Source organism: Emydura macquarii, unplaced genomic scaffold (genome assembly GCF_026122565.2).
Source record: "Emydura macquarii macquarii isolate MOO-44397 ecotype Brisbane River unplaced genomic scaffold, CSIRO-AGI_Emac_v2 contig_1390, whole genome shotgun sequence".
NCBI lineage: Eukaryota > Metazoa > Chordata > Testudines > Chelidae > Emydura > Emydura macquarii.
The window spans coordinates 8029496-8044157 of record NW_027131527.1 but is presented as its reverse complement, the minus strand read 5'-3'; the positions used below and the strand labels follow the sequence as shown (position 1 = coordinate 8044157).

General features: G+C 37.7%; 1 protein-coding gene across 3 annotated transcripts in view; it reads right to left on the bottom strand.

Moving 5' to 3' along the window:
- Positions 1-2394: 2394 nt before the first annotated feature.
- The window catches only part of ARID5B (AT-rich interaction domain 5B), a 136256-nt gene continuing 123988 nt past the window's right edge, over positions 2395-14662 (bottom strand). For all 3 annotated transcript variants that reach the window (XM_067552580.1, XM_067552581.1, XM_067552582.1), the window contains 2 exons: positions 9655-9853; positions 2395-5252 (listed from right to left, as the gene is read on the bottom strand). In XM_067552580.1, coding sequence (XP_067408681.1) covers positions 3090-5252; positions 9655-9853 — 2362 coding nt within the window. In that variant the 3' untranslated portion in view covers positions 2395-3089. The remainder of the gene's footprint in view (positions 5253-9654; positions 9854-14662) is intronic.

Here is a 14662-nt window from a genome sequence, read left to right as displayed (position 1 = left end):
TTAGTTTGAACAAACTACTTTGTATGTCCTGAAATAAATGGGTACTTATCTTGTCCAGTAACTAAATAAATCAGACAGACCTATTGCGAAAGGCAACCATTACAAATTTTGATCCTCACTAGAAATATATTTTGTTGCAAAAGTCAGGTTCTGTTTTTAATTTCCTAGAGTTTCCTAAAGTCACACTTGGGCTGTGAGCAGAATTTACATGAAAATTGTTTTTGTTGGGCTTTTGTATTTATTTATTTAATTGACTCTCACAGCTTTCAGAATCTCTAATGAATCTTGAACATAGTGCATCTGAATTGCAACATTTCTTGGAACAAGTTCTTGGTAAATATATTTATGACTCTATTGCCAATTAGATTCCACAGTTTCCTTTATAAACCTACCAGTAACAATGGTTTGATTGCACAAAGAAAGGCTTGTGCAATTTCATTCAATAATAAGGCCCCTTGAACTCAAACAATGCAAACAAAGCCCCATTTAAGACATTTTTTAAAAAAGTAGTTCTCGGCCAATGGAGAATTCAATAGTCTCTCTGAAAGATTTCCCAGATTTCTGGTAAGAGTTTTTAAACAAATCATGTACTACTTCTATTGGGGAGTTATGCCACCATTTCTTTTTATTTGTCCTGATGTTTTGCCCAGTATATTATGAGCTTCCTCAGACAGAAACACTGAGTCTCCTCATGAAATAAATGAAGGAAAAATCCCCTACAACTCTTCACGGTGTTAACATTGTTTTAAAATGCTTTGATCAAATTCCAAAATGATGTAATCAAAAGTGAAATAAAAGACTTGTTGTAAACAAATGCATGAATCCAGGATGTACAGAGTATCATAAACAAGTAAGAGAAATGTTTAATTTTTTGATTAAATGGCAGGCACCTATTTGTGTTTGCTGTAGGTTATACATTTCCTCCTAATCCCTAATTCTTACATGATTCAGGGCTCATGCAACTTCACTAGAAATGCCCTCTATGCTACGGCCTGTGATCAAATAAGCTTGTGATTTTGTTTTCTGTATGGTTTGTGGAATAGTAGAATAATTTGCATTGGCACATATATGTTCTAGAATAGTTCTACTAGTCTGTTTATTGAGCAATGAAATCTTTTTTACCACAGAAATATAAAGTATTTAATTGAAGAAAGTGGATCTTTAACAGTAGATGACTACATAATTCTGGTTTCCACTTTGGATATTAAATATGTTCCATTACATATTGTATTTGGCATCACATCCTGGGAAGTTCTAATAAGATGCGTGGCATGCAAGGTGTTTCCTCTTTTATAGTTAACAGTTTTGATTCCTGTGCATTTGAATTATAACTGAGATGCTTTAAATCATAACCAATTTTCACATTGTAAAATACCTCCAAGTTAAATGTCTCTGTCTCCGTTTCTATATTTAGCTGCAGGGTAGTGATGGCCCTCAAAGAGATTATATATGAATAGGAAGGTTCTTTCATTATGAAAACTCCAAACCTTCGCTCATGGGCTTTTCCCATTTACAAATGATTCCCAATGACGGGGGCTAGTAGTTCAGCATGGGTGCAGAGGGCCATCACAAAAGGTGCTCAGGCCTTAAGTCCCTTTTAAGCCCAGTGGGCTGGATTCCCAGCTGGTGCAATCACCATAGCTCCTTTGATTTCAGCAAAGCTATGCTGATTTATGCCTCCTGGGAATCTGGTTCTCTGAAGGGGGTTTACAGGATGCATAGGCTTTGTGCTGGCTCTCAGCACTGGGGTCAGTCTCACTTGATGTGAAAGAGGAAGAATGGGCTAGGTGAGGTACCACCATTGCTAACTCACTGTTCAGATTATTGAACCTTGGGCTGCTATTTAGTGATCTTCTTCCTTTTGGGGGAAGGCACCTACCCAGACCATCCCTGTTTCGACACACAGGACTCTTTTGATTAAAAAATAAAGGTTGACTCCTGTTCTCATTTTTGACCTTCTTGACATATTTTCACAACCCACAAATCCGTCTTCTGGACTCCGTTGTTATTCAGCAGCTTGTTGCCAGTGAGGTTTTGTTTTTTTCATTTCTCTGGTATGCAGGAAAGTTTCACAGCGTAGATAAAGTAAGTACAATTGTTAACAAATTCACAGACCAAAGCTTGTATGGCCAGTAAAGCAGTGTATGAGCCATTGTGACACCACCAGTGGGAGTGGTAGGTGCTCAGCACCTATCAGGAACAGATCATAGAAAAAAAAAGGACTTTGTTGGCATCAATTGCACTGTTGTATAATCTACAGTATGTTTATAGCCTGAACCAGTTGCTTCAGTTTGTAAACAATAACGTTACCACCAAAAATGCTGCTCAAAAGTATAAGAACTGGGAAAATTACAAACACACACAAAAAAATTAGGACAGCCACAGCCTTTAAAATAAGTTGCAGATAAAATGATACTGTTTAATTTAAAAAAAAATAAAAATAAAGAGCACAGGATATACTGGACAAATGAAACTATATAAATTATGTGACCAAATGTGACACTGATAGTTTTCAAAGCGGATATGTACAGTCAAATTAAACAGTGTTTACCTTTCTGTTACTAATAGTGTTAAAATGAAAAATCTATTGCAGTTTTACTATACATTGCATTGATTGAACCTTGGAAAGTCAGGAAAAGTTACCCCTCAAAAGCACATCTATTGATTGTATGTATTCCCTGCCTCCTCCTCTTTTTCAGATTCATCTTGAGTCCTTGGAACAGCTAAGGGTCCTGATCTTACACTCTCTGAAAACAAATGCAAGTTTTGCCACTGGCTTCAATGAGATCAGGATCTGGCCCTGAAGTTCCATTGGCTTGCTCTGATCTTTGCTCTCGACACATGTAAGACCTTTTGAAAAACTAATATGCAAAATGAAATGATTTTGGGGAGTAGATGTGGGAAGCTGGAATTACAAATTGAAAAGTAGTCTTGTCTCTATCAGATTTGAAGCATTCAGCTACATGGGATGAGACTGCTTACTGGTTAACAAAAATATTGATTTCTAATTCTGCAAGACATTATCACAGGGACAGGAATGTAGCTAACTGAACATTTTTCCTCAGATACTTTTTTTTTTCAAATGGGATTTACAGTTTTGTGCTAGGATGTACAGAAGACAGCTGGGAAGGTGGAAAGGCAGCTTGAGGATTTATAGCAGCTAAAGGATAAATGCTGTTGTGCAAAAGGTCACCGTATGAACTTCCTACAGGTGTTGCTGCAGCTAAGTGTCTATAGAGCTGCTGAGAATTTGCAGGGGATGTAAGAAATTGTCTTTGCACCATGAAGGAATGAAGAGCCAAAGGCTGCATTAGTGGAGAAAGCACGGTCTGATTTTTCAAGTACTGCAAAGGATGAGAGTATCCGGCTGGGATGCGATTGTTCAACCCCGCACACAGAGTTCCTGGGTACAAGCCTGTGAAGATAGGAGTTGAGAGGGGAAATTTGTGGCTTTCCAACATGCTGCCAGAATGTAGACCATGAACTGATTTGCTGCCTTCGCCCTCTCGATCGGGAACCTTTTCCTTTGCAGGTGCCTCCTTTGGTAAATGCAGAGGAGAAACAGCTCGGATTTTTTTTTCAGAAATGACTTTGTCCAGATCTTCTAGGTTCCGTTTCAATGGCCGAGCTGCCCCAATGTTTTGGGGGCTAGTTTTGCGGTTTATAATTGGATGGACCATTCCTTCCATCTTTCTTAAATTCTCAACTCTCTGATTCTGCTGTTTCCCAGACCTGTGAAGGGATTCACCAAGCTTTTTAGGTGCTGACATAGTCATTGGAGAAACACGGCAAGCTTTGGGATTACAGTCTATGCTCACCGCCTGGCCACTTGCGGCTTGGAACTTGGAAATACTTTGGCTTTCTTGCGGCACCATTGATGAATGTGGGAGACTGGACCCTGGAGTCTTTGCAGTCTGTTTGTGTACACTCTTTGGAAGACTCAAATCCGTTGGCTGATCATCTGAAGAGGCTTCCACTGCAGTCTTTTTTTCTTGCTGATGCAAAGATGGGTGATAATTTAAATTTAGTTTGTCTTGGTGTTTGTGTTGAGTAAAAGTAGAAATATTTTCTGAATCTCTGAACATGTCTCGAGGGAGGTACTTTGATGTCTGTTCATTATTAAGGTGGTGTTCTGTGTGCCTGTAAAGGCTGTGCAGATGAGGAGATGAGTAAAAGTCTGCCAAGAAACTGGGCACATGGGAATGCTGCAGTGCCCTTTTCTCATTCATTTTATCTTTGCAGTCCTGGATATCTGGCTTCAGTACATAAGATTCAGCAAGAGAATTAAGGTGATGTTTTGAAAAATCACAACGCTGGGGATCTGGTTTACTTAACGTGTCAGGCTTAAAAGCTTCATTAATAGATTTCCTTTCCTCTGAATTCTTGGTCTTAAAACTCTGCACGTGTTGTATTACAGATGGTCTATTAATTGCCAGAGAATCAGAACTGGGGGCATGGGGAGTCTGAGATATGCCTGAGATATGTTCATCTCTGCTGTTTAATTTCTTTTTGTTAATCAATGGCGGAGGTGACCCATATGGATAACTACATGACAGGGTTGCTCCACTGACCTGTGATAGAAGTTTTTTCTTTGCCAGTGGTGACATGATGCCTGGATTACCTTTTGAATATAGTAGTGGTGTGTAACTAAAACTGGGATCATCGTTAATGGAACCTGGCAGTTCCTTTTCTTTGAACATGTCAAAATTCGGTACCACAAGAACTTTGGGAGTTTGCTTTAGTGCATTGTGTATGTCTTCATTTCCTAACTGATCCAGTTTCACTGTGCAGTTTGCAATATAATCTGCCATCTCTGGCAATTTATCATCTTCCATGTCGTTTTGAGTTGGTAACTGAACTTGGATTGCAGGGAAATTATTAAAAGGCGGTTCTTGGGGTTCACTTTCTAAACTGTCTGTAAAACTGTGTACTCTTTGTTCTTGCTTTGTGTCATCAAGGGCATCTGTTGGGGTGTGCAACTGTTTGTTGACTGTTGGCTCCAATATGGTATCCTCTTCAGGGGGCGCTGAAGCGGTTGAAAAAGAGGCTGAGTGCTGAACCTCCTCCTTGGGTTTTTCACGGTTTGAGCTGTTTTCCAGCAAGTCTGTCTTTTCCAAAGATACTGGCCCTGTTGCCTCTGGCAGAAGAGGCTGGGGCCCTTCAATAGGCTTCTTCGTCTCCTCCTCTGCAGGATGCTCAGATAAACTTTTCTGGTCTGAAGAGTCTTGATCCTTCTCTTGTTCTGATGAAACCTAATAAAATGTTTCAATAGACAATAATAAGAATGCAGTATGTGTTGACAGACTGCTTATAAAAGCAAATACAGTACACAGAAGCTTCTTTTGGAAACATTATTTTCAATCATCTTGTTGAAATCTGAAAGCTTTAATACCATGTATCAGATTTTAAACAAAGAAATCTAACTCCCAGAAATACCCACATTAGTGATATAATAAGTTCTCTTAAAATACCAAAGGCTTGTAACCAGACTATAAAGAATTTGATCATCTGATGATTTGACCAGATAGTTTAATGCTAAGGTTGTCTTCTTTCTGAATCAGTCAATTACCTACATAGATAATTGCACTTTTCACAACACAGCTGGTAAGGACATAAAATATCCTCAGTATCCAACCCCACCTATGAAAAATATGGCTTTTCTTATTGGGTCTGTATTGTAGATATAATTCAGTGATTGCAGAACAGATCAGTCACATTTGGGTCTACTTTAAAATATTAAAAATTCTATAAATGGAATACTAGAGCTCAATGCTGTACTGAAAAATCAGTTATAACTTAACTGGGGCATGCTTTTTTTATTAATGGATTAAAATGAAGTTGTCAACATTCAGTGAGTGTGTGCACGCTATTACAAATATAGCTTTTATAAGTTATAGTCAATGAGACTGCAGCTCTTTATGCTTCTCTATTAATAAAGCTTGTGTGCACAATTCACACTATTCATTCCATTATGTAGACGAATGAACTGTGACCCTGGAGGTCATTATAACGTTCCATCTGTGATACAGCTGACTGACAACTCTTTTCAAAATTGCTGTCATTCTCCTCTGACATGCCTTGGTAGAAGACAGTTATAAAACAGCAGCATTGTGTGAGTCCTTTATTATTATTTCTTTCTTTCTTAGTTGTAAAGATAAGAGGCATCAAGAAAGTTATTATCCAAATGCTGCATTATGGTCTATCATGTCAGGAAGGGATATAAAAGTATGTAATGAATCACAACCATCTTAAAGATTTATTTCTTCACAGATGCTTTTAAATATTCCTGTGTGTTGGGTTTTCCTATTAGTTACAGTGTCTGTTAGTCACCGTAAGTACTATTTTTTTTTAAACTAATAGCTGCCTTTTTCAGTTCAAATACCATCATTAGTCCTTCACAAAGTACTATCGCTGGTCTCCTGAGATTATACAATTACAGGAAAATACCAGACAGATGAGCAAAGCAGGGGGGAAAGGCAAATCAAATTTAATAACTGTACATTCTGCTCTTTGTTTTTGTTAAGCAACAGTTTGAATGAGGTTTTAGCTATTTTAGAGACATGCACAGTATAAAGCTAATAACATTTTGTCTTGTATTTAGTTACATTGGGCAATGTCACTGTGACTCCAGTAGAATAAAGAATGAGTACAAAACCAAGTAATAAACTAAAGACTCTATTCTGCCTGTGATGTCCCTGTGTAATTCACGTTTATATCCAGGTGAGTGGTGAATGTGCATTCGGAAGGATGTACTCTTACATCTCTTCTTTACTTTTATAATTAATATAAGGCCAAATCCTGGCACAGATCATCCACTTGCATGGAAAGTCAGCTTGCTGGGTGGTGAGATTTGACCCTAACCCCAAATATAGCAGATCCCTCAGGATCTTCATATGGCCAGGGCCATCTAGTCAGAGGCCATGTGCTTCTGCACCCCTTCGGGCCCCGGTGACCTCTGACAGCCTAGCAGTGAGGCTCCTTTGCAGACCTGCTACTAGGGCCTTCCCTGGCTGTGACTGCCTCCAGAGGTGGGTTCTCTGGAACCAAGATAGCCTTCAGCTGTACTATATTTTCCAATTAACATTCCTGGGGACTGAGGGAGAAATGATGCACCTGTTCCCACCCCAGCTCTTGCCCAATGCTTCCACCCCAGCCTGGACTCTGCACCTAAATGTGGCTCCTCACGAACGGAACATACAGCTGAGCTCCTTTTTCTCATGGACAATGTAGAGGCATGATCTGGGAGTCCAAGGCATGGAGCCATGACTAGATGCAAAGCACAGAGGAGCTACACTTCTGTGCTAGAAAGCCCCCCAACTTAGGTGTCCTGACCCTGCACCAACCCCAGGGGTGCAGCCCATTATGTCACCAACCCAGAATGCCATGTACAGCAGCTGGGATTTCAGGGGAGGTGGCGTTACTCCTGCATCACTGAAGATGGCTGGATGATTTATTGGACAACTAGGGAGACTAAATTGGATGTACAGGCTTGGGGTTCCAGATCTGAATAGAGCTTCTTTAGCAATTCCATGAGCTACTTGTCATCATTGAACACCCACCCACAGAACAAGTGCACCTACCTTCCACTCCAAGTTGTGCACTGGGCCCTGCCGTCCTGAGGATAACTTGGCCCAGTTCATAGCCATTTCCCACATCTGCATGAGGCTGACATTCCCCTTATTGCCTCATAAACAGGGGCAGGATTTGGCCCATAGTATTAAAAATATCCAAGTTACACTCAGACAGCAGAGAATAAGTCTGATACAGAAGATAAAATTTTACAGTAGGAAACCACTATAATTGTGCATTACATATCTATGCCCTATTTCTTGCGCATTTCCGATAAACACTGCTTAAGAACTCTTCCTGCAACTCGCATACAAAAATAACTGAAGTTTAAGCAGCAGGAAGTTTGAAATACAAAACAACAAAAGCAAGGAAATTCAAAGTTAAGGCTGACACTCCATTGCTGGCTCGTTATGTTGTGCTTAGCTGTTGCAGTACATATGGTATGTAACATAACTCACTGATCTGAGACCACGGCAATAAATAACTAGGCACAAAGGGATGAATGAGGAATGGAATGCTAGCCTTAACTTTGAATTTCCTTGCTTTTGGCAATTTGTGTCGCAGCCTTGAAGTTACTTAAGCAGGTTTTTGTGTACTCTTTTCTTTATATATCTTTAATTAGTAACGGAGTGTTTTTACAACGTTTCTCGCTTTAAAATTGAAATTCAAGGAAAAGTCTCTCTCTCTGTGAAGTGTCAACATGATCAACTTTAAAGGCTCTGTTGATCAAGTCAGTATAAAACACATTCTGGATCAGGCAGTCTCTTGCGGGTCCATTATAAACCTGACTTTTGGGGGGTTTGACATGATTATAAACATTCACTCTACTTGAAATTTGGCATACCAGGTCTCAGCCACGTACATATTTAGCTGCTTTGCTATTTTTAAGCCATAGAAAGGAGGATTTTTGGTAGTCATGTCAAAATAGATTTTCAGACTGGTCTAAATCCAGTACATATGCACATGCCAAACAGCAATGGCATCAAAGGGACGGCTGAGCTCTGTTGGCTACATAATGCATGTCTTAAAAATTCTTTAAATACTTATTTCCAGGAAGGGTTGTAATGGCTCCAGTGTAGCCGTTGTGATTTCTCAATAAAGAGAAAACAGTATATTTTGTATGCCATAGACTACAACAGCATGATTAGGTCCATGGCACAGTGCATACAATACTGTATGTATGAGGAGGATTTTCAAAAGTGCCTAAGGGACGTAATAGCACAAGCCCCAGTGACAGTCAATGGAACTTGTGCTCCTATGACATATGAAAATCCCACCCAGCATGTGCAATACTAAATACTCTTATGTAATGACTTAAAACTGAGAAAAGTGTGTTCTACTGACTCCTGGGGCCTGTCCTGTCGCAGGCTCTGGTCCTGTAACTACTCCATGAGGGCTGATCTCTGGGTCTGCATGGAGCCCCACTTAAGCTGATGGGGCTCTACATAGTGTCAGCCCATGTGAGACAACTTGCAGGACAGGGGACTAGGCCAAAACTCCCATTGTCTTCATCGGGAAACCCGTCAGAGTAAGGACTACAGGGCTGTGTGCCTTGAATTTTAAATTTCAACCCAAAGGGGATATTTAGTTTTGTTAATAATCCAGGAAAAATGAGGTTTTGATGGAAATGTGAATACATCCATAAGCGTGAAAGTGCCAGTACAGAGATTGCCATTAAAAAGTCCTCATTTGCCAACAGTTACCGCAGTGTTATCAGAGGTATTTCAGTTCCCCAGACCCTATATTTAGAGTAGGAAATCACTGTGGAAACTGTGTGGTTTCCTGTTGGCCAGTGTTGACTTTTTAATGGTGACCACTGTATAATACAATGAGCAGAAACTGTATTTCCTACATCCAGTTTTGATATTTTGCCATCATTTCTATGCAACATGGAACTTGCTGGTTGCTGTTCATAGCTCACAACACTCAAGAATGCCATCACAATTGGATTTCAGCTACTGAGCAAAGGAAGGCCAACTAGTTTTGTAATTCTCAAGTTTAAAATCCAATGATAAAATAAATCATTTATGTTATTAAAGCATTGCATTGTTAATTGAAAAATAAAAAAGCAGGAAATTAACTAACCTCAGATGCATCTTGGGATTTCTGTGCATTATCTTTTTCTTTCTTGTTCTTTTGGTTTTCATTTTTGATGCGTTTTGTTCCAGATACTTTTGTTTTAGTTTCACTCTCCTGGGAACTGTTATCCTGTTTTCGAGGTTTCACTGGGGGCAATGGCTTATCTTCCTCTCCTTTAATAAATCTTTCATATGGCAGGATTAATCTAAAGGATTAAGGAAGAAATAATTGATCAGTTTTTGCAATTCTAGCAAAGAAAAAATGTAGCAGCTCTGAGCAGTTTATTTAAATAACCAAATTATTCTACAGAATAAAAACAATTCTGTGACCTTGCTCTCAATATTTGATCCCAAGTATGATCAAGCAACTTATTTGGCAAGATTCTCAGCTAGTGTCAATCGGTGTCATTCCACTGATGCCCATAGAGCACGATGGTTTATGGAGCTACATCGATTGATACTAGGTGAGGATCTGTCCCATAATGTTTTCAACTGATTTAAAAGTCTTTTGCCTGCCTACTCCTAAACCTGTAGAGTGAATGCCAGTAAAATAGTACAAAGCTAAGACAACCTAACAGCACAACCATGTATTTCCAGCCTGGTGGTAAACATAAAAGCTGTAAATTTGCGTGTAGACTTGAAACTTGGTGGAGAGCAGAGGAGACATTATTTCACCCAACCTACAATGGTGGGTGTGTAGAACAATTTGACTAGCACAGAACTGCCTTTTCTGGCAGATCCATAAAGTGAAAGCTATGTTGGCCTCTGTCCGGGAGGATGTTCTTTTGCTCTCCTATCAAAGGGCAAGAGGGATGGGTGTTTTTGCTAGGAGGATGGTGGCAGAGTGAGTATGGCAAAGAAAATCAGGAAGATTTAAAAATTAAAGAAATTTAATTGCAGAACTTTCTTCAACAAAGTGTGTGAAGTCACTTTTTAAAAAAGAAAAACCTCAAACAGTTTGAGTTTTAATCTATCTGTTTTCCCTTTGCAGAGTAGCTCTTGATCTAAAAGGAAAAATAACTGATGTAATTAAAAGGGATGGATTGCATTACAATCTCAGTTTCAACTTCAGTGATTAAAGTTTTTATAATGCATTTGGTATGATTAATGACTCACTGTGGGATTAATACAAGACTCAGACTTTAAAAATATGAACTTTAATACAGCAAACATAATTTGTTTAAAAAAAAGTTGACTCAATGAAGAAAATGTACTTTGCTTATAAACAACATAAATCTGTACAAATGCTGGGAATCCTTAATTATCTTTAATCTAAGACTCCAAGGCAGAAAACTCTTTGGTTCAGATATATGTTTGTTATCCTACAATCAGTTTCTAACCATGCGATTTTGATTTAAATACTTAGTTATTGAAACACAGTTTGGGCTTAAGAGAGTAGAAATTAGATTATTTGTGATCATAATGTTTCACATTTTAATAAAATACAATATAATTTATGTTAAAATATAAAACTAATTTATGCCATATTAGAAACAAAATTTAGTAACTGAGCATGCTCTGACATGGTATGTGCAAAGAGGCGTGAATAATATTTTCTAGCCCTGAATTTGGCAGTGCTCCAGTAATGAAGCTAAGCAGAGCCCACAGGGAATATTCATCTTCAGATCCCATTACAAACTGAGTTTAAACATGTTACAGCTGCTAAAACTGGAAACTGCTCCCTCTATGCAGCCTTAGCAAAATAATATATAGTTGCCAAATACCTGCTTCCCACTGTAATATTACAGTTAATGTTTATATAATAAAAAGCATAACTAAGCAGAATAAGAAAAAATAATCTTGTTCATACTTGAGGCTGGTAAATTTCATTTGTAAAGCACAAATATTCATGAAACACTTAATATCTCCCTCTGCTGTGTGCAGTATTTGGGACTTTACTAGAGAGACAAGTTTTGGTTTCATACTGGGCAATATTTATATCTTGCTGCCATGTGTTAAATATTTAAAATCACTTTTAATAAAAACACATTTTATTGCTATAATTGTTCGCACTGCGATAGGATTGTTTGACTTTGTTTTGTTTCCATGGGAACATGTCATCCATTTGCAATCTACATATGCCATCAGTAAATGTTTCAATAACTGTTCATAGCTCTAAATGAGATGAAGATACTGTACCACTAGTGGTCCTTTTAATAAAAGATACTGTGTGGTTAACCTTCTGGTTAAGGCAGAAAATGGAATAAGGCTGGGCCTGACAAGATTAATCACTGTTAACATTCTTTCCATGGATATTTTTATGGCACTTTTTGACAAAGGTCCCTTCTCTTTGTTGCCATGCAGAGCACCAGGACTCATTAGGTTTGGTGCTAATTAGGAAACACCTCTTAAATTTCCTTTTCTAATCTTAAAAGTTCATGTGGGAGTACAACATTTTCATCTCAGTTCTTTTTCACTGAGTTCAGCAGTTGGCACTAAGACAGCAGTAAAAATACATTTCACATAGCTGGTCAAAGGCCTAGAGCCAGCAGCAGGAAATCTGGAATTAAATGTTTCTTGTATCAGGAAAGAGGCATGACTAAGGTAAAACTGAATCAAAACACAAGGATAGCTTATTCTGGGATTGGGGTTTTTTTTCCCCTTTTTAAATAAAGTCCAATCTGCTGCTGTTTCTCTACAGCACAAAGATAAATTTTAAGCGTGCACACACACACACACACACACACACACACACACACAAAGTAAAAGGACGCATATATGAATATGTGCTGTGAGACTCTAGGGAAGCCTAACACCATGAACAATTGCTGCTTCATATAGAGATTTCCGTTTGTTACAATTTGCACTGAATTTTTTTTCCAGTTATCCTGTCATGGTACAACACGATTACCCACAGGAAATGATCTTATCATTTGATTATTAGAAGTTTTTATAGTACAAGAGTAATAAAGCAAATACAGCTTTCAGAACATTTAAACATCCAGCTAATATACCATTAAAACACACTGTACTTATCCAATTTAAGGTCAACGTTGCCCAACACAGGAAAAATGTGGTTCTCTATTATACAAATAGTTTAGCAGAATGCAACATGCCTGAAACTAGCTCAAGATTTTTGTCAAATATTTGCAGCACAGCTAAGATTTAATCTATCTTTAAGCCTGTAAAGGTAAAGACATTTTAAAAACATGACTATCTAGAATGCATTAAACTTTGAAAACAACAGCTAATCTTCAGTTGCTTTGAACTGTGGCTGTGTTTCACATGGTGGGGTGAGGGGGGAAGTGCCAATGTATTCATAAAAAAAATTAAAAGAATATTTACTCCTAAAGACTGCAAGCAGCCCAAATAAAATGGCCTTTATCATGATCAAGATTCCAATATTAAGATTAATAAAATGTATTATTTATAAGGCAATTAACATAAATAGAATATGTAAGCAGTAGTGTATTAAAAAAATCTTTCCAAAGGCAGCAGATTTTTAGCAGCATGAGTTTTTTTTCCCTTGGAATAATACAAGAATAACATTTTCCAGCCAAGAGCAGAAACAGTAGGGGAGTCTTTGCTATCACAGAGCTTCTTATTAAATTCAGTCACTGTGAAAACCAAGACTTTAAAAAAAATAAAGACAACTTAAAATCAATACAAGTAGATTAACAAATCAGTGCCATACTAATCCTGATTTATTACAATCAGCAATATTAAGTTTAATCACGTATAAACTGCTAGTCTAAAAATATTTTGCTTTACTGAGTCTTGAATTAAATAATGGTGCAGAGTGTACCAAGTTTTTAGATCTGCATCATCTGATATTATGAAAAATTCAATGTACTGCTCTGCAGCAGATGTCAGAGGTCAGCAAATCTATTACCGTAATGTAAGTAATCTGGCTTTCTGCCAACCTTCCAAAAAAAAAAAAAAGAAAAGAAAAAGAAAAGAAACACAAAGGCAGATAATTTTATATTTATAAATTCTAAAATCCTCCAGGGACTGCATCTTTTTCCCAACAAAAAGCAGAATTCACATTAGAGAAATGTGTTTCACAGTATAACAAACATGTCTTCATCACTGGCATTTCACAAAAACAAAAGAAAAAAAGTCCTTAATCTTTATAAGTCAACATTTTTTCCAGCTATAGGAAAAAAACAAAGCAAAATTTAATCTGAACCAGTAACTACTAATATTTCATCTATTGATTAATGCAGAATGAATGAGCTTTTTAGCTAAACTCTGCTTCATAGGACATGAGAGTGTGTCTATTTATAGGAATAATGATAATAATGAATATAAATGTTTAGAATAATGTAAAGGGTCTGATAAACACTGGAAGAGAAGGGAATATAAAAGTTAAGCTTGCCAGTTCTTTCTTTAATTCACCCCACTGTGTTGGGGTACTACAGCTCTCTGACCAGGAAGTGACCATATGTACAACACATGATGCTCTGTCCACAGACTCTGTAAGGTGAGTTATGGGCAGAAAGGTGGTTTGGATGCTGAAGTCTAAATCCTATCACTATTTTACATAGCTCATGCCTCTTTTTAATTCTTTCATTTCTTTCTTTGTAAATGGCACTATAGAAATTCCCCAATGTTTTTTCCCATTCACATCCTATTCTTTTCTCCCGTGCTCCAGACCCGAAAACAATGCAAAATGGAAACTTTGTATTTCTTAGGGATGATTTAAAGGTCTGGTTGCCAGGTTTTTTCCCAGTCTCAGCTAAAGGTTCAGAAGATTGACTGAAACTGAAAGGCAGAATACTTAAACCTGATAAATGAAATAACTTTTTTTTTTTAACACTATGCCTAATTAATCTGTGGAGTTCATTGCCACTAGATATCATTGAAGCCCAGAGCTTAGTAAGATTAAAAAAGGATTAGGCATTTATATGGATAGTGACAATGTCCACAGTTACAGTAGATAAGATTTAAAGATACTGAGAAGGGATATAAACCCTTGTGATTCATTCAGAAAATAAAGTAACTCACACTGACAGGGATTTGGAAGAAAAACTTCCATTTCCATCATTGTCCACTATGGGGTTTCTTGCACCTTC